This window comes from Leptopilina boulardi, unplaced genomic scaffold (assembly GCF_019393585.1).
Source record: "Leptopilina boulardi isolate dan_hultmark-lab unplaced genomic scaffold, ZJU_Lbou_2.1 LbouV2_368, whole genome shotgun sequence".
Lineage (NCBI taxonomy): Eukaryota > Metazoa > Arthropoda > Insecta > Hymenoptera > Figitidae > Leptopilina > Leptopilina boulardi.
The window spans coordinates 2,636,100-2,660,801 of record NW_026137938.1 but is presented as its reverse complement, the minus strand read 5'-3'; the positions used below and the strand labels follow the sequence as shown (position 1 = coordinate 2,660,801).

At 24.5% G+C, this 24,702-nt stretch overlaps 2 protein-coding genes across 7 annotated transcripts in view; both read right to left on the bottom strand.

The window, feature by feature from the left end:
* Positions 1-4: 4 nt before the first annotated feature.
* Positions 5-6,114, bottom strand: LOC127287365 (ubiquitin-like modifier-activating enzyme 1). Its single transcript, XM_051314252.1, has 3 exons — positions 5,446-6,114; positions 2,079-4,135; positions 5-1,940 (listed from the first exon to the last, which is right to left on the bottom strand). Exons 1-3 carry the CDS (start codon positions 5,813-5,815, stop codon positions 1,215-1,217), a joined length of 3,153 nt encoding a protein of 1,050 aa, XP_051170209.1. The 5' UTR covers positions 5,816-6,114; the 3' UTR covers positions 5-1,214.
* Positions 6,115-6,735: 621 nt separating this feature from the next.
* The window catches only part of LOC127287360 (kinesin-like protein KIF12), a 34,843-nt gene continuing 16,876 nt past the window's right edge, over positions 6,736-24,702 (bottom strand). For 2 of the 6 annotated variants that reach the window (XM_051314237.1, XM_051314234.1), the window contains exons 4-18: positions 17,741-17,957; positions 13,707-13,799; positions 13,515-13,593; positions 12,828-13,040; positions 11,994-12,131; positions 11,783-11,921; positions 11,600-11,694; positions 11,352-11,493; positions 10,078-10,196; positions 9,884-9,988; positions 9,662-9,791; positions 9,320-9,542; positions 8,657-8,807; positions 7,884-8,098; positions 6,736-7,343 (exon numbers count right to left, since the gene is read on the bottom strand). In XM_051314237.1, the coding sequence (XP_051170194.1) occupies positions 6,935-7,343; positions 7,884-8,098; positions 8,657-8,807; positions 9,320-9,542; positions 9,662-9,791; positions 9,884-9,988; positions 10,078-10,196; positions 11,352-11,493; positions 11,600-11,694; positions 11,783-11,921; positions 11,994-12,131; positions 12,828-13,040; positions 13,515-13,593; positions 13,707-13,799; positions 17,741-17,949 (2,460 nt within the window). In that variant the 5' untranslated portion in view covers positions 17,950-17,957 and the 3' untranslated portion in view covers positions 6,736-6,934. Of the gene's footprint in view, positions 7,370-7,883; positions 8,099-8,656; positions 8,808-9,319; positions 9,543-9,661; positions 9,792-9,883; positions 9,989-10,077; positions 10,197-11,351; positions 11,494-11,599; positions 11,695-11,782; positions 11,922-11,993; positions 12,132-12,827; positions 13,041-13,514; positions 13,594-13,706; positions 13,800-17,740; positions 17,958-18,993; positions 19,264-24,456; positions 24,597-24,702 lie in introns of those variants that run through there. The other 4 variants (XM_051314236.1, XM_051314235.1, XM_051314238.1 and 1 more) reach the window with 4 other exon arrangements.

Genomic DNA, 24,702 nt, shown 5'->3' with positions numbered 1-24,702 from the left:
CCAATTAGAGCCTTTATTATTTTGTATATATATTTCGTAAATTTCAAAAATCCAAACACATCTAGTTCATTAAAAACTACTGACAAAAGTAGTACAATAATTGTTCGCACAAGTGTTTACAATTAATAAAATATCCCTTTTTTTCTTTTTCTCTATGACGTTTTAATTTTTCGTTAAAAAAGCTTCTTCAGTATTATTATTTTTTTTTTTTTTGTTTTTTACAAATTTAAATGCATTATCACACAATTGTTTCCATTAATAATTTTTCAGTGCCCAAAAAAAAAAGAAAAAAAACGAAGGAGACAATAATTAGGGAAGAAGAAACACTCTAACAAAAAAAAAAAAAAAAACAGCAAAACTCCGGGAAAAAACAAATTAGGAAAAATACATTTTTTTCAACATAACACAACAAAAAGAATTTTTTTTTTTTAATATTAAAAGCAGAATATAAATTTGGTGTGTTCGGCATTTTTTTTTTCTCTCTCTCTTTCTCTCTCCCCCTCTCAAGCAAGCAACTGGTTGCAATCTATTGATATTTGTGTATTTTTAATAATATAATTGCTAAAGATATTAATTGCGTCTATATTATTTTTTTGAGTGCTATCCGTTATTTTATCTAACTCTCACAATTACTTTTTTTTTAAATTTACACTTCACTCTAGAGACAGAAATCAGGCAAAAAAGAAAAATTTCCGAGAAACTTATTTTCGAATTTTCTCGCAGTTTTTGTAAGTTTTTTTTTCGTTTTTAAATCACAATATAACAAAGTTTCTTAAAAAAAAAAAAAAAAAGAATGGTTTCGGGAAATTACAATTTTCTATACACAAAATTTATTTTTAAACAATTTTTTTTTGTTTTTTTTTTTTAAATAATATTGAGCACTAAATACAGTGAAAAGCAGAATGACAAGAAAAAAAGCAAGAAAATGTGAAATGTTCCAAAGAAATTTATGTGTGCCTATATAAGAATTTTAATTTAATCTGATAATTGAGATGGAGAAACGTATCAATATTTTTTATGGAAAAATTATTTTTGAGCTATTGTCAAAAACGATTTTTTAAAAATAAAAATATGCTACGATATATAATTTATAATTTTTTTTCTGCATTGTATAATGTAAAATAGAATTTTGATTGAAATGATTACGAAGAATTGTGTTAAGTAATTATTATTAATTTTTTTTTGAATTAAATGAGTAGCGCGCACTTTAAAGATCAAGGTAAAGTGTAACGAACGTATGGGACTTCGACATCATTGCCACAATCATCATTGCAGCAAAGTTCAAAAACCAAAGCGTGTACATGTGGCTCGAGTTTTTTCTTCGAGACACGTTTCACAACCTCGGACATTGGCAAGCACATGCGCTCGACGCATTTTGCTTTTGGCATGAAAAATGAATACAACATACAGACACCCTGCGAGAGCATTGTCACCTCTAAATTATGATTATTTTTAAAATAATCAAGAAATTCCTTGAGACTTAATTCCCCAGTCACTTCGAATCTATCCCAAAGTGTCCATTCTGTCTCATAATATTTCAGTTTAGGCGCATTAATTGGCTCGGAGAAGCCAAAAAATGGTAGAGCAAGATTCACAAAACCATTTTTATAAATTGATATATCCTTAACGCCGCGCGTCAATTTAATTAATTCCAAACAAACTAAACCAGCAACAACTGATGTTGTTGTTGCAATAGCGGGAATTATTTTACCAGCAATTAATTTACTCTTATGTCGATCAGCCGGTGTTATTTTATAATTAGTCGCACGTAAATTTGATGCAGCAACAATAAAATCAATATGGAAATTTGTGTCGTCATCTTTTTCAAATTCCTGAGGAATAATCACCAAGCCATTTAATTCATTTGCTTTCGGCAATTCGTCTTGCAATTGAGTTAATCTCTCGTGATCAATATTTCCACTTCCATTGGATACTTGAACCTAAAAAAAAAAATTTACATATTTATTTTTTAGGCATAAAATTTACTAAAAAAGGGGGGAATTTTTTTTAAAATAGAGTAAAGCCTATTTACATATTTTTTTTTATTTTATATAAAATTGCATATTTTGAAATATTACCTGTGAATCAGTTTCAGCGATTTTAACACCCGATTTTGGCGTAAATTCAGGAACACAAACATTTCCAATCATTTGGGCGATTTCCTCACGATTTCTATTATGTTGCAATCCATAAACAGCGGCTTTTAAATTTGCCCCGGCAATAATATAATCTAAATGCAATGGATTATTGACATCAAAAATAAGTGGTTCAGGACAACGTTTTGGTCCTGACCAAAATGGTTGTCCACTTGATGTGACTTGATCAGGTGGAAAATTAAAAAGTAGTTGTCTTATTTGATTATTATATTGCTCCTGCCAATGGCAACGTGCCCAAGTGACACAATCTTGAAAATTCTTAGGCCTCTCATCGATCAATGCAATTTTCACCGATTCAAGTACCTCCAATGGTTGAACACCAGGCAATTTTAATGTTCTTTCAATGAATTGTTGATCAGAAACATATTGCGATGCATTTTCCGCCGCCTGACGAAATAATCCCTCAAAATTGTCCCTTGCCCATTGTAAAGTATGTTCAATAGCGTTGGGAAAATTTTTCAGTGTACAAATTGGAATACTCTTCTCAGGTGGATCCTGTGATGAACTATATGACTCAGTGAGAAATGGAACAACAACTTGTGTATTGCCCTTTGTTCCCAATGTGCCCGATTCCAATAATGGCTTTCGATAATAAACACAACGACGATCCATGTAAATTCGTGCGTCAACATTGTCCAATGCATTGGCAACGCCATCCAATGATGCAAAAAATTCATCATTATAAATTTTCTCCGTCTCAATGCAAACACGATTCTCGTGAGCGACAATATTCACATTTGGATTCATTGTTTTAATAACACGTGCAGCGGTTGATGATTTTGCCTTTTGTACATCGTGTGGTCTAAATAAAAATTGTCGATTTAAATTTGATTTCTCAATGAAATCCATATCGGTGACAGTGATACATCCACCATTTGTTGCCAAGCCCATCATTGCAAAATTTTTCAATAATTCACAACCAATTGCACCAGCGCCAACGACAAAATATTTTAAATTACCAATTTTCTCTTGGAATTTACGACCAAATACTGCTGTTTGCGCATCATAACGATTTCCAATTGGTGTACAATCTTCCTCATTTAATTCATTACGATCTTCCGGTAGACATTCGAGAGCATCAAAATATAACCATTGATAAATTGGATGAAATTTACCTGAGCAAGCTTTCATCACTTCTTGAGCGACAATACCGCCAATTGTTGCATTTATTGGATTTAAATTACCAGCGCAAATTTTTGCAAATGTCGCAAGAAATTCATGATTCAATTCCGTATCACTGCCAATTTCTTCTTTAATAATTTTCACATAATTAATAAATTCCTGTGCATCGGCCTCGTTCCAAGGTCGTGGCGCTTGTCCCTTATCCTCAATAAAACGATGTAATGCCTGAAAAGCCAAATGCGCCTGTTCTGGATGATCGAATTTTGCAAAATCAGTAATTATAAATTCTGGCTTTTTTAATGCTTCATTTAATGGCAAAAAATTTAATATTTTTGGCATTTTCACTTGTGTCACAATTCCACCTTGATGATATTCAGTGAATTTACTTGTATCGCCAATACTAAATGTATAGGGTCCAAGGACTTTAATTTTTTTTGGTTCACAACCATTTAATTCAATCATTCCTTGAATTTCTGAGAATGTCACATAATCACCATCCTCCATACCATGACGAGTATCATCTAAACATGTAACAACTCCTTCAATGTCACGTGAAATACTGGCAATCATTGCGCTCACCGGTTGTTCTCCATTTGTATCAACAACAGTAAATGTTTCGCCAAAATCACAAAACACTTGTGAATAAAGTCCACGACTTTCGCCAATAATAAGTGCAATTCCATTGGCGTGTGTTAATTCAGCGATACGCAATTGTTCCTTTAATGATGTATCAGTAAGAACAATGACCTTGAATTTCTTGATAAAACTCTCGGACAATAATCCATCGTAATGTCGTGTTGGAACATAGTTATTTAATTCCGCGAGTCGTCCGCAACAAGCTTCAGCGCGATTTTTACCTAAAAACAAAAAAAAAAAATTATAATAACAAAAATTATAATAAAATTATAAATTCAATATATTGTATAGAAATAATAAATAAATAAAATCAATTTCTAACTTTGGTGATGCTTCTAAATAAAATATTTAATTAAAATTTTTTTTTTTTAATTTAACAATTAATTTTTCATCTTTAATTGTGAGAGAATTATAAAAAAAAACAAAAAACTGTGATAATTTATTAGTATAGATAGAAAATTACGTGCATCTTATAAATTTATTGTATAAGTAGCCTTGAAAAATGAATCATTCTTAACTTTCTTATCATCCTGAATTGGAAAACATTTTTTTTTTTTTTAATAATTTATTCAATTAATTTTTGTTTCTATCAAAACACAATTGAAATTTCTTTTAGAGTGTTTTCTTAACGTATTTCATTTTTTAAAATTAATTTTTAAAATTGTTTTACATAATTTTGAAAAAATTTCTCAAAAAAAAAAAAAAAGAATTTAATACAGTAATATATGTTATTTTAATTGTAATAGAATTCCTTGAAATTGAAGTAATAAGAACAAAAAATAACCTCATTGATTACCAGAAAATTATTTAAAATACAAAACAGAATTTCTTCTTTTTTAATATTTTTTTTTTTCGTTTTTAGTTACATTTTTACAATTAAAATTATTATAATTCTGCTGTATTATTGACAATAAATTTTATTAATCCATTATTTATTTTTATTAAATAAATCGAGTGGGGGAAAAAATTGAAATTGATTTTTCAACGTTTTCTAATAAAATTAGAATTTTCCAAAATGTGGTAATAAAAATAAATTTTTTTTTCAAAATAATTAAATTCTTTAAATTACATATCTAAAAATTTTCACAAAAAAAAAATTCGCAATACTATTTTTTAATTTGTAACGCAATATTCATATTTAATATTCAAACAAAGAAAAATAGTTTATAAAATTCGAAAAACCGCTTTCAAGCCTTATAATCAATTCCTTTGTCTGAAACGTTTACATCATGGATTGAAATACAAATCGTATATTAAAGATTAAAACATTAGGTTAGGATTGGCAAAAAATTATAAACTTATTTAAATTCAAATATCTCATAAATATAACAATAAAAATTCATCAACAAAGATTGAAAAAAAATACAAAAATCTAATATGAAAATTTAATGAACAAAATGGAGAAATTCTCGTAATTGCGAAAGTCATTCGAGGAAAATTGGAAAATGTAGAGCGAATAGAATACATTCAGGGGCCTGACGTATGAAAAAAATATATATATATAATCAACTAAAAAAAAAGAATATCTCACCAATATCCTCTTCGGTCAAATAAAATTGTGATCCAAGGTCAGCAATTTGACAGACGGCATTGTCATGAAGTGTGACGGATTTGACACCTCCAAGGATGACGTTCTTGGCAATTTCAACACCAAGACCACCGAGGCCAGAGATAAGGACATCGGACGATGCCATGCGACGCATGGCGTCGTGACCGAGGACATAAAGCTGCCTTGAATATAATCCTTCGTCAATTTCGGCCTGTGGCCGAGAAGTTGAACCATTTTTCGCCATGTCTACGATTGACGCGAGGTCGCCGGCTCCTTCTGCCGTGGTGGCAGCAACGCGTCGTTTCTTGGCTGGGGGATCAACGGAGCTCTCCACCACCTCAGCACTAGACATCGGACTTTACGAGGGCCGTATTATATCTGTCGATTGTTTTCACCCGGCTGCTACTGCACTGATAACCCGTCCCACCGCTCCACGATTGCGGAACTTTCTGCACAATTTTTCCCTTCGTCCTTTACCTTCCTGGCGATTTTTCTTCGCCTGCTTCTCAAAATCACCCCAGCACTGCACGTTGATACAATAGCGATCGGCCATGCAAGAATGATTTTTCCAATTCGAATCTTCTCACTGACTTTCTGTTTCTTTATGCTTTGGTGTTCCACTTTGCACTCAAAAAAAAAAAAAAAAATTCCACACGAGCACCACCTTTACGACTAACCCCGACACCAATTTATAGTTTTCTACATTTTCAATCGAGCTAAACTAAATTCCAAGAAATTTTAAACTGTAAATTTTGCCATTTATTTGAAAATATTGCAAGAACAATGAAATTTGCAATATTACTGAAATGAAGTTTGTACTAGAACAGAGATGGGTTGGTTAATTAAATTATCAGAAATTAGACCAGCCAATCAGAAAATAGGAAAAAAAACATATTAAAACTTTTCATTGGCTGAACAACTTGTCCTGGAATCGATCATCCAATCAGAATTACTTCCCATATTAAAGTGCTGTTCACATGACTAATTCCTACAAACTATTATTTTACTAACGACCCATCCCTCGTTTAAAAAAAAAACCAACCAAATTTAAATTATATTTAAAATTTTTTAAATTTATCATTCTTTGTATTCTTTATATTTATTTAAAATATTCACAAAAAAAAATTAATAACATTTCTAAATAAATGTTGTATTACAAAACTAAAAAATTTTAAAATAATATATTGTAAATATTAATTATATGAAATTAAATATAAAATTTCAATAATTAAAAAAACTCGGGAACAATAATAATAAAAAAAAACGAAGAAATCGCTGAACGTTTTTTATTCTATTGATAAAATTGTTCAAAATAAATTATTTCCATAAAATCAACTCTGTACAACTTCCTATTGCACTAATATTTTCTATATGAAAATTAATTTTAATTCATATACACCCGCGGTATTTAAAATATATATATACCTATATTTCTCATATTTTTTAAAATTTTATATCATTTAATCAAAAATTAAATTGGTTGATTATGAAATTGTTCATCAGGCGTAACGGGACTACCAAAAGCACGATGTAAATTATCTTTCAATGTATTAGAAATTTTATCATTAATTCGCAATCGTGAATTTGTTCTCAACAATAATTTCCCATCATGAAAATTATTGTCAAACAATTGATTTGCTGCTGTTGTAAATGACGATGTGATTAATGGAAATGGTACAGTTGGTGTTTCGGATTCAGCTGAATCTGGAACTGATGTACCACCCTCTAAAAGTAATCCGCTCAAAATAGAATCTGGAGTGCCATTTAATGATTGTACGACATTTGGAAAAACAGGTCCACCCAAGACGTCATTTATTTTTGACGAACTTTTTATTTCCTCAGGAACAGTTGACGTGCGACGCAATGTCACTCGTTTTTGGCTGCATTTAATTAACAAGTTGTTCACCTTATAATATCGTAAAAAATCGAATTTTAAAAAACCACACCATTCCAAAATCTAGTTTTTTTTTTTTATCACACTCTGGGTTTCAATTCGATTCTTTAATTAATTCTCAGTATATTTAATTAAAAATAAACATATATTAAATTAATTCTTAAAACTAAAATTAACTAAAAATTCTTAAATTATAAAATTAAAATAAAATTTATATGTACATGCAAAATTTTCTTTATCTTTATGAATTCTAATAAATAAATCTGAATGATAAACTAAATAAATATTAATAGAATTTAAAAATAGACTATAAAAAACTATTTTTGTAAATATATTATCAATTTTGAATCGAATCCAACCATGCAATTTGTAGAAAATCAATATTTTACTATTTTTGAAAAAGAAAATAACTAAAATTTACAACAAAAAAAAGCAATTTTGAAAACGAATTAATCGAAATAAAAAATTAAGTGCAAACATTTTTTTTTTTTTTTTTTTTTTTTAAACACAAACAAGCTAAACTCACCGACTTCCGTTAACTAGAGAAATGGTTTGATCCGGACTCACTGAAGATTCATTTCCATTATCCCAAGAGTTATGACGACGATGATGACTTTTATCTTTATAGGCCTCGGCAATATTATTAACGCTACCGATAATTCGTCGTTTGTCCAATTCTTTTAATACTTTTTCAGGCATTACACTTCCATATTTTGAAATTCCATTTACATCCACTAAATCCTAAAAAACAAAAAAATTCTCAAATATAATTCAGAATATTAATTATTTATTTTACAATTAAATTTTAATAAAAAAAAAATATATATAAATTATAATGAAGAAAAATTCTATAATTTTCAATTTAATTGAATAAAATTTCCGTTAAAAATGCCTACTTAAAAAATATTCACCATTTTAATGAAACTATAAAAAAAAAATTTTAATACAAGCTGTAATGAAAAAAAAGTCAATCGTAAATTTATACCATTAATGTAGATTAAATTAAAAAACATAAGAAACCGCATTGATTTAGCTCTCTCGATATAAATCATTTGGTTATAAAAAGTTCTTCGAGTAAATCGATTATAAAGAGTTATAAAAAAAAATTATATGCCTATATAAATGAACTCATCGTATACTGTTGATGGTCCATATTACGATATTAATTTCAAAAAGATTTATATTCAACAAAAAAAAAAATAATAATTTTACAAATAAATATCTAATAAAAAATTAAACTTAATTAAATTTTCAAAATTGGTTTAAAAAAAGAATAACGAAATAATAAATTTAAAATACCCTGGAGACGGAATAATTTGGAGAAGTCGAGTGAGCATTTGGATTGGTCCATATATTCGTGGAATCTGGAAGATCTTCATTATTTGAGCCATTAAGCATTTCTGAAGAATAAGTTGGTCGTGCCGGTATAATTGGTGAACGACAACAAACGCTGTGAATAATTATTAATAATAAGCAACTTTACAAAAAATTATATTACTATAATAAGAATAAAATTAATAATAAATTTGAATATTACAATTATTATTATTATTATTATTAATGAAGTAATAATTCATTATATCACTACAATTTTTCAAATAAAAAAAAAATTAAATGCATATTGCAATTTTAATTGAATATTAAATTGTTTTTTTTTTTTTTTTTTAATAATTTGTAAAATGATCGTAGAAAAAAGATTGTATGTATCCGTAAGTGCATCGTCTATAAAAATCAATATTGTTTCTATATATTATGTTTTGCACGAAGCAACAACTTTATATGCAATACATAATATTGATAAAATTATGCGCTAATAAAAATTAAATAAATATTTTTTCTTACAAACTTATTTATTATTTATTATTATTTATTAAATAACTAAACCCTAATATCGAAAGAATGTTATTTTTTTTATTTAATTAGCAATGAGAAAAATGATAATAACAGGGGGAGAAAACTTACGAATTGACATCCTCTAATTTTTTTAAAAGCCGCTCATTTTCTCTGCAAACAATTTCCTGATCACGTATCACTTGCTCGCGTGTCGAATAAAGTTCAGCGTTTTCACGTCGCAATGCTTCATTCTCATTAATATAGACCCGAACCAATTGGCTAAGCTCGGAATTTTCAAGTTCCGCCAATTTATCCAAATCAACTGGTGGAGTTTTTGGCACTCGGCTTTCTGCTAAAAAAATAATTCAAAATATTTTTTAACATTTAATTTATAATTTCTTAAAAAAAAATTCCCTGAAATCCCTAATCATCAAAATTTTCCAACTTAAAAATTATAATTAAATAAAATACCTTTAGAATCATTTCGATTGTTACTCGAAGAATCATTTCCAAGATAAAGAGCGGCTCTGAGACTATTATTTTCCATTTGCAATGCGTCGACTTCTCTCTTTAAACTTAAAATTAAAGCTTCTCTGGGATCCTAAAAAAAAAAAAAATTAAATAAAAAAATAGAAAAAAAAATTTTTCAACATTGAAGAAATAATGACAAATATGATCGAATCATTTTCATACCATAACAACAATGGGTTTGGTTCGGATTTTTTTCGTTCTCGAAGCATATCGTAAAGTATTTATTGTCTCACTGACATTGGAACGAGCCGGTGATATACAGGCAATCTGTAAAAGTTTCAAAAAAAATTTTTTTTTTTTCATAAAAACTAAAATCTAATTGGCTAACTAAATTCTTATTTAATATTGAAATTTACCATCAGCGAAACTCCGTTTCCTGCTAAACTATCAGCTAATAATTTTGTTAATTTGCTATCTCGATATGGAATATGAACACCTTTCTTTCTACCATCACTTAAAGACGCAATACAGTAACCTGTTAACAAGCAATTCACTTTATAAATTTGATACATAATTTTTTTTCAATAACATAAAAAATCCACATCTCGTTAAAATTTTTTTTTTATCATCAATTGAACGATTTCTCAAATTGGTTTTGTTTACTTTACATCAATAACTTGATGCAAACAATTAATTATACAATTTTAATTAATTTAAAAATTAATTTACAATTGCAAAATAAATTTTAATAAAATTTCCATTACAATTAGTGATAATTAAACTTTGAATACGATGGAAAAAAGTTAATTGAATTGTAAACATGAATACAGTAAAAAAAAAAAAATGTTGCCCTTTATTTTTCTTATATACTTTTCATAAATTTTTAACATTGACATAGCGCGACAAACGTAGATAGTTAATAACATAAGAGCAATTTATTATTTTTAGACTCCTCGTAATTAAGTAAATCGATAATCATGGTCTAGGTAAAGCATTTCATGCCTATACATCCAAATTGATCAGTTAAAAGCGACTAAAGTAGAAAAAATTATCATTTGAAATTAAAATTTTTTATTTTAGTTTTCTCCACCCCCTTTTAATTAATAAAATACCTAATAATAATTAAAAAAAAATAACTTTTAAAATTAAACTCCAGGGAAAAATTAAAATATATATATATATAATATTTAAAAAATAAATTGTCGTTAAATATATGTAAAATTTTAAAAATTCAATTCCTTAATGTTCATAAGCAAAATAAAAATATTCTCTTCAGTTATTATTTTTTAAAAGAAGAAAAGAAAAAAATAAAAAACGTATTTATCGATCCACTAAATATTATAAATAATTGATAAGCAAAAAAAAATTCACATTTTCACTTAACAGCCAATAGCAAACGTCTTGGAAATGCTTCAATTCCTTTAAGGAAATAATTTATTGCTAATCGATTGTTCTATCGATGTTTAAGTAAACCACATGGATGGGTCTCAAAGAATTTCGCAGAAGACGAAACAATATAAAAAGGAAGCTTGCAATTTTTATGAGAATTACAAAATCACTAACCAACATGAAATTGCAATTGAATCAGAATTTTATTCTTCAACGATTTTTAATATTAATTTGTTATTAATTTCATCATTTAGTTACTTTATTTATTTAGTCAATAAATTCTTAATTTGATAAAACTTACCTAAAACCATCAGACTTTTGTTAATGTTGTTAGCCTCCTCGAGAGTTTTACCCTCACTTTGAGTTTTTTTTGTCATTTCACTACCAGCTAAATCGACAAAATTGATTTTTCCCTGTCTTGTAATGAAAACACCATTTTCCATCTTGGTGAAATAAAAGAAAAATTGGAAATAAATTATAAAGTAAATAATTAATAATAAAGGAAGTCAATTATTAAAATAAAAACAATAGAGTAATTTAGATGTTCACCTGCTGCTCGGAAGTGATGTGAACAGTCAGTATTGTATGGCTTCTACTGGAATGATCGTTCATATTGTGCGAACCGACAGCTCTGTTTCTCATTCCTTAAAAAAAAAAATAGAAAAAAAAAATTCCTTTATTTACTCAATTAATTAATATTTTCATCACCAAAACTCAGTTAAAAATACTTACCTTCTTCTAATACTGCTAAAAGATCATCAAGTTCTTCACACTCAACAGTGAAAAGATTTTCAACAAAAAAACCGCGTGATTTTTTACTCCATCGAACAGCGAGTGGCTTTCTCGAACCTGGATTTAATAAATCTATAACCTGAAAAAAAATGTATTTTAAATATTTTACATAATTATATTGCTGTAATAATTAAAAAAAAAAAAAACAAACCTTTTCATTATAAATCTCCAAAAATGAGGCTTTTAAGACAAAATTACATTCCTGTCGTTCTTGTAAAAGTTTAAAGAGGTAGACAAATGAGCGGAAGACCAATCCATGATCCTCTGAATAGGGATTCATTTTTAAAAACTGAAAATAATAAAATAACTTCAATTTCTTTTTTTTCCTATAAAATATAATTCTTTTTATAAAGTAGAATTAATACTAAATTTTTAATAATTCTTAACTTATTGAATTAATAAATAACAATTTCAGAGGGAAACAAATTTCGTAATGTTAAAAAATTAAATAAATCACTTTTTTGGAAAAAAAAACAGAAAAATTAACATTGGATAAATAATTGATGATTGAAATTCGTCCAATTCCGTGTGATTAAAAATACAGTTACACGAAATGGTCAAAAGCAATGGTTTGCGTGTCATGTGGATATGCGAGATAAGTTCAACCCATGTTCAACTTATTCGATCGATTGTCACTATAGACACTTTCACATATGTTTCCTCAACTTATGCATTCGTTTCTTAATAAATAGTATATATATATAGAAATTACACAGAATTACCGAATACACAAAAATTTCAAAGAATAACAAAAATACAATAAACTTTATATTTAAATAATGTTAGTTATATTCCATTAATAATTACTATCCTTTTTTAAAAAATTTGTTGTTTAAAAAAATGTAATTTTTTTTTTTATTCTAAATTAATAAATAATTGTATAAGTTAAAAATATATTTGAATTAAAAAATTTAACAAAGAAAGAAGACAGTAATTTAAAAAAAAACAAAAAAAAAATTGTCACAAGAAAAAAATATATATTTACCAGTCCAGGTGGTCCCGTAAGAGTATGCGTTTTCCCACTTCCGGTTTGGCCGTAACAGAAGACAGTACAGCTGAAACCCTCAACCGCCATTTCTATTAGCTTTTTAATTCCGGAATATAATAAAATATCCTCCTGAGTGGCTGCAGGCTCAAAGACAGCATTATATGAAAATAACTTTGCCTTTTTCTCCGTACTGTGCGAGAAGCCATCACACTATAAATTACAAAGATTATTTTTTTTTTTTTTTTCATTTATTATAATTATATAGTAAATTAATTTTGAATAAATTTAATTTAAATTGAAAATTCATTATGCAAGAAGTAAAAAATTATCCAATACAATCAATAAAAGTGAATTCATTTTATTTTTAAACAAATAGAATTTTATTTTCATTTAAATTAGATCAAATCGTTTCTTAATAAATAACATAATTTTTCCCTTCTTCCGACGAGCTTTTTTTTATTGTAAAAGAAATGTACGAGAAAATGTGTGAAAAAATATAAGAATAGTTGAAAAAATACATGACTCTTATCAGATTACGTTCTATATAATTCGACAATTTTTTTTTTTTTTTATTATTAGAGTAAATATATAAAACCTACGGTGATACACGAGGCCACATATCTATATATGTATACTCTATATGAGATTGCATATAGGTAAATCGTGTCAGAAATGAATACTTACGTATATCTGTCCTCCACCAGGAAATTGAACGGCCATATCATCCCTGGCTTTAATTTCCTTATTGCTAAGCGGACGCACTCTATGCAAAAGGAAAAAAAGAAAATTTTACATTAAAAAAAAAAAAAAATGTCCCTTGTAAAATATTTATATAAAATAGCCAAAATAATGAAATAAAAAATAATTTTGATTTACCGAATGACGACATTGATATTATCTTCGGGAAGCAAATGTTTCGAGGCAATTGCTCTTCGATCTCCGACATTTAATCTTTCTATACTCCCAGTTCTGTAAAAAAATATTAATTTTATTAATTTTTAAATTACTATTTTATTGAATTTAAATTAATTAATTTTATATTTAAAATAAATTAAATTCATTTCTCTAATTAAAGTTTTCTTTCAACAAAGAAAAATTTTCTAAGCAAAATGAAATGGCAGAAATAGAAATTACTCATGGGAATTTTTATTGCGACAAAAGAAAAGGGTTTATATTCAAAACATAATACAATATACGTAAGCGTACTTTATATTTAATAGCATGCATTTTTCCTAGCAGTAAAAAGGGGACGATTTTTAAGCTATAAAAAAAAAAAATTTATGAAAAAAAAATCTACTACTTCATTATATCTTAAATTGTATATTGTGATAAAATATAATAAATAATCGATAACTATCGTAAATAACTTCTATAATAAATAAGAAGGGAAAAAAAGTTAATAATTTTTTTCCCCAAAAATTATATATATTAAAACTCTAATTATAAAAATAATTCATGATATAAATTATTTTTCTATATAAATATAATATTGCAGAAATTTTGAAGTCTTTTTTAAAAAAAAAAAACAATACTTTCTTTTTCTGGTCGTTGCACTTTTAAAGTTAAATCTTACATGTCTTGTGTAGTAGTTTTATATATAGCGTTGCAAAGCTTTTGAACTATATAAGCATGTGTACATTCACATGTGAACAAATATATAACTCTAAGTGCAAATTATCTGAAAATAGCCTAATATATCTCTCCAAGTCTTCAAAGTAATAAGTTCCCTAATATATAATTAACAAAATATTCAAAATATTGAATTGTTTTAATATAAATTTAAAAAAAAATCATGAATCTAAAAAATTATATGTAATAATAAAATGCTTGGTCTGTCCTGCTGTCCTAACTTGAAGTTGGCCTTTTCTGATTTCACGTGTTTTTTTGAATAGTAATCTTATGACGTGTCAAATTTTGACAATTCTTTTTCTCAATTTTGCCAAAGTTGTATAATTGTGTTTCCAAATTTCGGAATAAGTTTCTTTAAAATTCCAAATTCGAAAATTCAATTCACGAAGCTGAACTACACAACGTTTACCAACGAAATTTTTTTAAAGTTGTATATTGATTCAAAAATTGTATACAAATACAAAAAATATATGGTGAGAAAAAAGATGCGCCAGGAAATTTCGTACCAGGGGCCAACGCATACCTATTAAATATTAATTATAAAAATACAGGCCTCGAATCAACTTAAAGACACAAAAAGTCGTTTTAGTCGATTTATATTCCAAAAAAAAGTGGATTTGTTTTTTATTTTAACAAAAATATTTTACAGAATTTTAAATAAAAAATTTTTTTTTAATAATAATCCTTTTCGAAGGGTTACAGTTGAAATTTTTAGAAATAATTAAATTTCAAAAGATATTGTTAATTTTCAAACAATTATTAAATTTTACAGAACTAAAAATAATTTATCAAACAATTTTTGGAAAACATTTTTTAAATTTAATTGAATTTTCAAAGATTTAAAATTGAGATTTTTGAAATTAATTGAAACTTTAAGTGTTTTGTAATTAAAATTTTAGATGATTTCACTAAAAATTTATTAGAAAATGCGGACAAAATACAATAATTTGAAAATCATTTTTAATTGAAAAATGGTTTCAGATAGTTGAATTTTCAAAGAATATTATTAAAATAGTTTAAAATAATTGAATTTTCTTAGAGTTATAATTGAAATTATTAAATATCAAAAAAAAAATTTTTAATGGAAAAATTTTAGAAATAATTCAATTTTAGATGCTTTTAAATTCAAATTATTGAAAATTCAATTACTTTTGAATTCACATTTTTGAGAATAATGAAATTTTATTTGATTTTAAATTGAAAATTTTTGGGAAATAATTGAACTTTAATTGAAATTTTGGATAATAATTTAATTGAAGTTCATTTTTGATTGAAAATTTGGATAATTAATTTTGAATAGAAATTTTAGAAAATAATTGAATTTCAATTAAAATTTTTCAAAATAATTAAATTTTAATTGATATTGAATTGTAATTTTGGAAAATAATTGAATTTCAATTAATATTAAATTAAAACTTTTGAAAGTAATTGAATTTTACTTGATAAGGATTGAAATTTTTGAAAAATAATTGAATTTTAGTGGATTTTCAATTGAAATTTTGGAAAATAATTGAATTTTAGTTGATTTTGAATTGAAAATTTGAAAAATAATTGATTTTAAATTGAAAATTTTGAAAATAATTAAATTTTAGTTGATTTTAAATTGCAAATTTTGAAAATAATTGAATTTCAGTTGATTTTGAATTGCAAATTTTGAAAATAATTGAATTTCAATTGAAATCTTAGAAAATAATAGAATTTTAGTTAATTTTCAATTGAAATTTTGGAAAATAATTGAATTTTAATTGATTTAGAATTGAAATTTTGGAAAATAATTGAATTTCAATTAAAATTTTTTAAAATAATTGAATTTTAGTTGATTTAGAATTGAAATTTTGGAAAATAATTCAATTTTAATTGAAATTTTGGATAATTATTTAATTGAAGTTCATTTTTGATTGAAAATTTGGATAATTAATTTTGAATAGAAATTTTAGAAAATAATTGAATTTTATTTCATTTTAAATTGAAAACTTGGTAAATAATTAAATTTTAAATTAAAAATTTTGGATAATTATTGGATTTTTAATTGATTTTGAATTAAAATTTCTTGTAATAATTGAATTTTAGTTTATTTTGAATTGAAATTTTTAAAAAATAATTCAATTTCATTGTGATATTTTTTTTTAAATTATAAACAATTTTTAAATTTCATTAAAATTTTAATTAAAAAATAATTTTGATATAATTGAATTTGTGATGTATTTCATTAAAATTATTAAAAATAATTTTGATATAATTGAATTTGTGATGTATTTCATTAAAATTATTAAAAATAATTAATTTAGTGAAGAATCATTTTAGTTCATAATTTGTTAAATATAATTGAATTGAAGAAGATCTGAAGAAGATCTACATCTTATACTAGAAAAATGTATTTTTTTTACATTTTTTTTCAAATGTAACAAAAAAATGTCGCATTTTATTAAAATAAGTCGATAAAAGTCGTATTTTTGAAAAAAGTCGGAAAAAGTCGTATAATCCGAGGCCTGTATAATTTTCATTATTATCATTTAATATGTAATAATATTCTAATAAATTAAATTATTTTTGATAATATTAATCTTTAATTTCTTTATAACAAACAATTAAATACTCAATTTGGAGCGCTTGCGCGCGTTTAATTTTGTAAAATAATAAAAATAAAAGTCATTTCAGTGGTATATAATTGAAACACTTGAGGTGACCACCCCAATAAAATTTTCATCATCATTATTGTCAGGGGATTGGTATATTGAAAATTTTGTCATTTTATTAAAATAATTAGTCAATTTATCATAATCAAGTGCATATCGAAACGTGTCATCCAAGGACAAATTACACACATTTTTTTAAAATTATGTTATATAATGCATTTATATATAGATAATATATTTATATTTTATTATCAAAGGGCAATTGCATGTGTCTAAAGAAGCGCACTAAAACTTCTCGTGACTAATGATTAATATCGTAACAAAAAATAATCATTACGAATGACTGGATCGAAACTTTTATATATATATAAATATATCACACACAAATATGAAAGTTTTTCTTTAACACCTGAATTTTTATTTATTAAAATAAAAAATTTATTCTTTATATATTTGCAATATTATTGTATTAAGCGTTAAAATTTGATAAGTCGAAAATAATTTAAATATTTAAAAATAATTTAATTTTGATTTTTAAATTTCAATCTTTTTAATTTTGTTTGTTAAAAATTTATCTTATTCATAGGATCTGATAATGTAAAATAATTAATTTCAAAAATAAAAAAAATAAAAAAATAAACTCACTCGCTGCCTCTGGATCCAAGAGATGGACTTTTTCTCAAGCCCTTTGAGTATAAACTAATTTTCCCAGGACTACTTCCACGAGATCCTGTTGATCTTTCACTTGGACTTACACCCCTGGAATTTCGACCTCCCTTTTTTTGTTCAAGTTTTCTTGAATTCTTCGGCGGAGTTTCGCCTCGCAGCGGTGATGGATTTCTCAGCATCACCATCCGTCAATCTAAAAAGAAAAAAATTAAAAATTTAAAAAATATTCCAAATAACTGAAAATTAGAAATTAATTTTTCTTAAGAAAAAAAAATGGACTGTGATGAAGAGAAAAGGGAATAAATTATCATTTAACTAAGTTTCCTGTTTGATATATCAAGATGAATCGCGGAAGTTAGGGGATCCAGATGTGTAATCCGGATTTAAGCATCAGTGATTTCTCGTGGCATGATAAGAAATAACAAGAAGGTGTCAGGTGTGTGTACACATTTGATTTTGATCTGAGATTTAAATTTTCCTTTTTTTTAAAAAAAAACTGATATCAAAATTTTTTTTTTGTCACTAAAATTTTTCATGAATATGAAAATAAATTGCTGCTGGTAAATTTTACATAAAAAATTCACGAGTCCAATTAGAATGACAATAAAAAAAAAAAGCAATAGCACCTGGCAGGTGAAAGGCGTGCAGGATGTCTTATTATCTTTTATCGCATCTTTCCGGTCTTCAAGTAAATCGACGGAAATTTATGCGCCCACGTGCTTCTAACTACCAATGAGTTCAAATTAGTCTCTAAACTTTAACAAATATTTTACAATTATAATTCAAAAGAATATTAGAATTATTATTTTAATTTTTTTTTTTTTTTTTGAATAATTTAAACGAGAAGATTTTCTATATTAAATGTTCATAACATCTTCATTGAATTTCCTCTCACTTTGTTATCATACAATTACTGGCAATTAACGTCTTAAAAAAGCGCTAAATCGTCAGGAAACAGATAAAATTCTAAATAAATTACACAAAACACTGATTGACTTTCACTAATTGTTCAAACCAAAGAAATCTCTTCATTAATAAATTATACTTGCTAAAAAAAATTTTTATTTAGCTATTTGCTATTTGCTTCACTGCCGTTAGTTGATTTTATAATTTTTAATAAGAATTTTTTTTTTTTTTTTTTTCTAATTCTTATTTTGCATTTATCATTTTTGTCAGTAATTTTCCTTTTTTTCTCAATATTTATTATCACAGAAAAAAAAATTACTCACCAAAGATCATCTAATTAATATTATCACGTACATTATTTTTTATGTAGTATTTTATTTTTACAAACAATAAAATGCAAAAAAAAAAAATTTTTTAATTGAAAAAATAAAAATTTGGAAATGTTTAGAAGAACTATAGGGAAACGTCGATCGGAATAAAAATTGGGGAGAGAGAGAGAGAGAGAGACAAGTAAACAGGTGATATTTATAATATGTAAAAAGTCCTTAGTCCATGCTTTGAACACGATTGCGCGCACTAGACTAACTCTTTATGTGACATGAAGGTAGACTTGACCCTCGGGGGGGTTGTTTTTCTATAGGTGGTCAAATCGATCGAAATCGAGTGTAATATGTATTTCCATGTATATACATGTATATACATAATGCTGACTGCCTATTAACAGTTACAATACAATCAAAAAATCCACGTGCATTTGCGTTAATGTTATATACGGGTTATGGGTGAACTTGACACCCGATGAAAAGGGCTACAAATAACGTTCACACCCTCTAAAGGTGGACAAATTTCTTCCTCTCGTTTTTAAAACACGAGCTTATAAATTCTTATGAATAATTTATTTCAACTATTTTTGTTAGCGCTAATGTCCAATGTAATTTAGAATTTATAAGAAAATATAAACAATTGTATAAATATCATTAAAAAAAAAAAAAAAAGAAAAAAAAAATTCGATATTTATTATAAAAACAAATAATTTTCCTGTTAAGATATATAAATAAACTGTCTTTACTGTAGTATTTCACTCATGGAAAAAAAACATTAATTATTCTTTTATCTTCTTTTCCAATATATAATCAATAAATGTCTAATCTGTTTAACGAATTTAAGACTAATTTTTTATATTAAAAGCTCTCAAATACAAAAAAATTACACTTTTTTCAGATTACAAAAAAATAAGACTTTTAAGTATTATTTTTGTTGAATAAAAACAATTCTAGACTGTTAATAATAATCTAAAAAATATTTTATAAACTTAAAAAAAAACATAATTTCTTTTTTCCATGTTTGAAATACATTAAAGCAGTTAATTACAATTTTTTCTAATTTGAAAAACCATTTCTACATTTTCAATTATATATGTTTAAAATAAACCTAAAGTCTTTTGACATTTCACCTCTCTTAATAGATCGAAAAACTATACATTGTATAAAGTTCATTGTCAGGGTTATCGTCCAATATGTAAAATAATAATAATAATTTGGCAAAATAAAAATAATAATTATAAAAATTGAATTTTAGTTAATTTTTATACAAATTGAATTTGTAGGATAATTAAAATTTTGTTATAAAAATTAAATAATAATAATAATAATAATAATAATAATAATAATAATAATAATAATAATTTTGCAAAATAAAAATAATAATTATAAAAATTGAATTTTAAACAATTTTTATACAAATTGAATTTGTAGGATAATTAAAATTTTGTTATAAAAATTAAATAATAATAATAATAATAATAATAATAATAATAATAATAATAATAATAATTTTGCAAAATAAAAATAATAATTATAAAAATTGAATTTTAAACAATTTTTATACAAATTGAATTTGTAGGATAATTAAAATTTTGTTATAAAAATTAAATAATAATAATAATAATAATAATAATAATAATAATTTTGCAAAATAAAAATAATAATTATAAAAATTGAATTTTAAACAATTTTTATACAAATTGAATTTTAAACCATTTTTATACAAATTGAATTTGTAGGATAATTAAAATTTTGTTATAAAAATTAAATAATAATAATAATAATAATAATAATTTTGCAAAATAAAAATAATAATTATAAAAATTGAATTTTAAACAATTTTTATACAAATTGAATTTTAAACAATTTTTATACAAATTGAATTTGTAGGATAATTAAAATTTTGTTATAAAAATTAAATAATAATAATAATAATAATAATAATAATAATAATAATTTTGCAAAATAAAAATAATAATTATAAAAATTGAATTTTAAACAATTTTTATACAAATTGAATTTTAAACAATTTTTATACAAATTGAATTTGTAGGATAATTAAAATTTTGTTATAAAAATTAAATAATAATAATAATAATAATAATAATAATAATTTTGCAAAATAAAAATAATAATTATAAAAATTGAATTTTAAACAATTTTTATACAAATTGAATTTGTAGGATAATTATAATTTTGTTATAAAAATTAATATCAAGATTTTCTTTTTTTTCAATAAATAAAAATAAACCTTAATATTTGAATTAAATTGAATATTCTATAAAATGATAAATTTTTTTGTTACATGCAAAAGGAAAGTATTACACAATGTTTTTTCTTATAAAACATAATTACATAATAATCGTGCATCTTATATGTGCTTCCAAATCGTGGTTCATTGTATATAGACTTGATAATTCACTTTATAAATAAAATAACGAACGAGATTTTACAATCACTATACGTTTCTCTCTATTCATGAAAGTCGTGACGGCGAAGAAGAAATATTATGTTACTTCATTGAACGAAAGTAACATTTTGTTGCAGACCTATACAAAAACGAATTTGACATTAAAATCTGTTTTTGTCTATCTGAAGGAATAAAAAAAAAAAAAAATTTTTTAGAACTAGTTTACATGAAACAAAATTATACGGCTCAATCAATTATAGCGTATAAATGAAACACGTTTTAAAATATATATATAAGTGACCTAAAAACTCCTAAATATCAAAGATATTCATAAAAATCAAATTCGCCGATTAATATATTTTGTCGTTAATCAAGTTTGTGAAAATTTATGCATTAAAACCTGACATAGCAAAATTAAAATTTTTTTTACTATTATTAGTATAACACTAATATAGAATACCGTGGGGATTATCAAACTGAATAAAAATATCCTCACAGAGGGGGAAAAACGCAAAAAAAAAAAAAAAAAAAAAAAAAAAACATCTCAAGCATCTTCTCAAGAAACTTGTTTATATACAGAAAAAGACATGACCAAACGCGTATATCTATATTTGTTATCTGACAGGCTCACTTCCGGGGAGTGTCGTAATTACTGATTATATATGATTCCCTTCTATTTTTCAGGAATAGTAATATAAAATTGTTGTATGCACTTAAAATTTTAAATCTGCAAAAAAAATTTCACCTACATTTTTTTTTTAGAGAAGCTATTGTGTTATATTGTTTTCGAAAGACTTTACATCATTTTGTCACGGCTAGTAGAGTACGAGCTTTGGATTTTAAAATAGCCCTACTTTGCCTTTACTATACCGGCTCTTATAGTTCAGGTTGTTAACCTACAATTCAAAGTTGTTACGAAAAAACATTCTCCATTCACATGGGACACAAAAGGGGAACTAGAAGACTAAATTTTAGCACACAGAATGGAAAAAAAATAATATTCAAATATATTTGTAAAAAAAAAAAAAAATTCTAAAAACAAATTCAAATTGAATTTTGAATTAATTTGAAGTTAATTTAGATTAAAATCTTGATTTAAATGAAATCACTCTTTATAAAAGCAAAAAAAGAAAAATAAACGCCTCCGAAGAATAAACAAATTTTCCGGTTTAGAACATCAATTATTCTTGTGAAAAAAAATTTTTTGTTATAAATTATCATCATCTTTTAAATTTCACATACATTTGTGAATACCGTAATATAATGATAACTATTGTAAGATAGTCTCACGTCATGTTATATATAACAGACTAATGACACTTGAAACGTGAGACAATTTACAATTTTTTTTTTTTTTTAAAAGCGTTTACGAAGAAAAATTGGAAATACAATTAAATCGATAATTAGTTAATTTGGAGACGCATCAATAAGCTCTATTTTTTTTTTTAATTATGATTTAATGGAAAATTAATTTACCAAAAATAATTCGTGGGAAATATTAAATTTTCGTGATAATTTCTGGTAAATTAATGTTCAATAAAAATTCCGTCAAATTGATTTTCGATTTAAAATTTAATTATTTACCAAGTTTTCAATTTAAAATGAAATAATATTCAATTATTTTCTAAAATTTCTATTCAAAATTAATTATCCAAATTTTCAATCAAAAATGAATTTCAATTAAATTATTATCCAAAATTTCAATTAAAATTCAATTATTTACCAAAATTTTCAATTCAAAATCAATTAAAATTCAATTATTTTGAAAATTTTTAATTAAAATTCAATTATTTTCCAAAATTTCAATTCTAAATCAACTAAAATTCAATTATTTTCTAAAATTTCAATTATTTTAAAAATTTTAAATTCAAAATCAAAATTATCCAAATTTTTAATCAAAAATGAACTGAAATTAAATTATTAACCAAAATTTCAACTAAAATTCAATTATTTTCTAAAATTTCAATTCAAAATAAACTAAAGTTCTATTACTTTCAAAAATTTAAATTCAAAATCAAGTAAAATTTAAGTACTTTCAGAAGTTTTAATTTAATATTAATTGAAATTCAATTATTTTCCAAAGTTTCAATTCAATATCAATTAAAATTCAATTTTTTTTGAAAAATTTTAATTGAAATTCAATTATTTTCTAAAATTTCTATTCAAAATTAATTATCCAAATTTTCAATCAAAAATGAACTTAAATTAAATTATTATTCAAAATTTTAATTAAAATTCAATTATTTCCCAAAATTTTAAATTCAAAATCAATTAAAAATCAATTATTTTCCAAATTTAAAATCAAATAAAATTTCATTATTCTCAAAAATTTGAATTCAAAATTAATTGAATTTTCAATAATTTGAATTTAAAAGCATCTAAAATTTAGTTATTTTAAAATTTTTTGATATTTAATAATTTCTATTATAACTCTAAGGAAATTAAATTATTTTTAACTATTTTTATAATATTCTTTGAAAATTCAACTATCTGTAACGATTTTTCAATTAAAAATGATTTTCAAATTATTGTATTTTGTCCGCATTTTCTAATAAATTTTTAGTGAAATTCAATTATTTTCCAAAATTTCAATTGAAAATTAACTAAAATTCTATTCATTTCTAAGATTTCAATTGAAATTCAATTATTTACCAAAATTTCAATTCTAAATCAACTAAAATTCAATTATTTTCTAAAATTTCAATTATTTACCAAAATTTTCAATTCAAAATCAACTAAAATTCAATTATTTTGAAAAATTTTCATTGAAATTCAATTATTTTCAAAATTTGCAATTTAAAATCAACTAAAATTCAATTATGTACAAAATTTTTCATTTAAAATCAATTATTTCCGTGATAATTTCTGGTAAATTAATTTTCAATAAAAATTCCGTCAAATTGATTTTCGATAATTTTGCAAAATTCTACAAAATTAATTTTTCTAAAGAAAAGAGATTCTATGAAATCATAATTTGTTAATTTTAATTTGCATTTGTTAAATTGTTTTGGCAGAAAATTTTTCTAAATTCGAATTCATAAGTTGTTCTCTACCTGCATGACGAAGAAGAAAAAAAAAAATTCTTTGTCATGTATTTCCAAACAGGTATATATAATAATCCGCATTGTGTCAATAATTTTAGGGATCGTAGAGTGGCGAGTCAACAAAAGATGATGTTCTGGATCTGTTATAAAGAATTTTAGATTGGTGTTGGTAGACACGCATTTTCCATATGTCTATTCCCCGTTTTCTGATCCTCCACCTCTTTTGCCACACTCCGTCTTCTTCAGTGTCTACTT

Bases quoted from the DNA above. Each gene is read 5' to 3' on its own strand.
- LOC127287365 (XM_051314252.1), bottom strand. From the start codon at position 5,815: ATGTCTAGTGCTGAGGTGGTGGAGAGCTCCGTTGATCCCCCAGCCAAG. The intron at 4,136-5,445 runs GTGAGATATTCT...TTTTGTTTTTAG, and splicing joins TTTGACCGAAGAGGATATTG to GTAAAAATCGCGCTGAAGCT. The intron at 1,941-2,078 runs GTAATATTTCAA...TTTTTTTTTTAG, and splicing joins TCGCTGAAACTGATTCACAG to GTTCAAGTATCCAATGGAAG.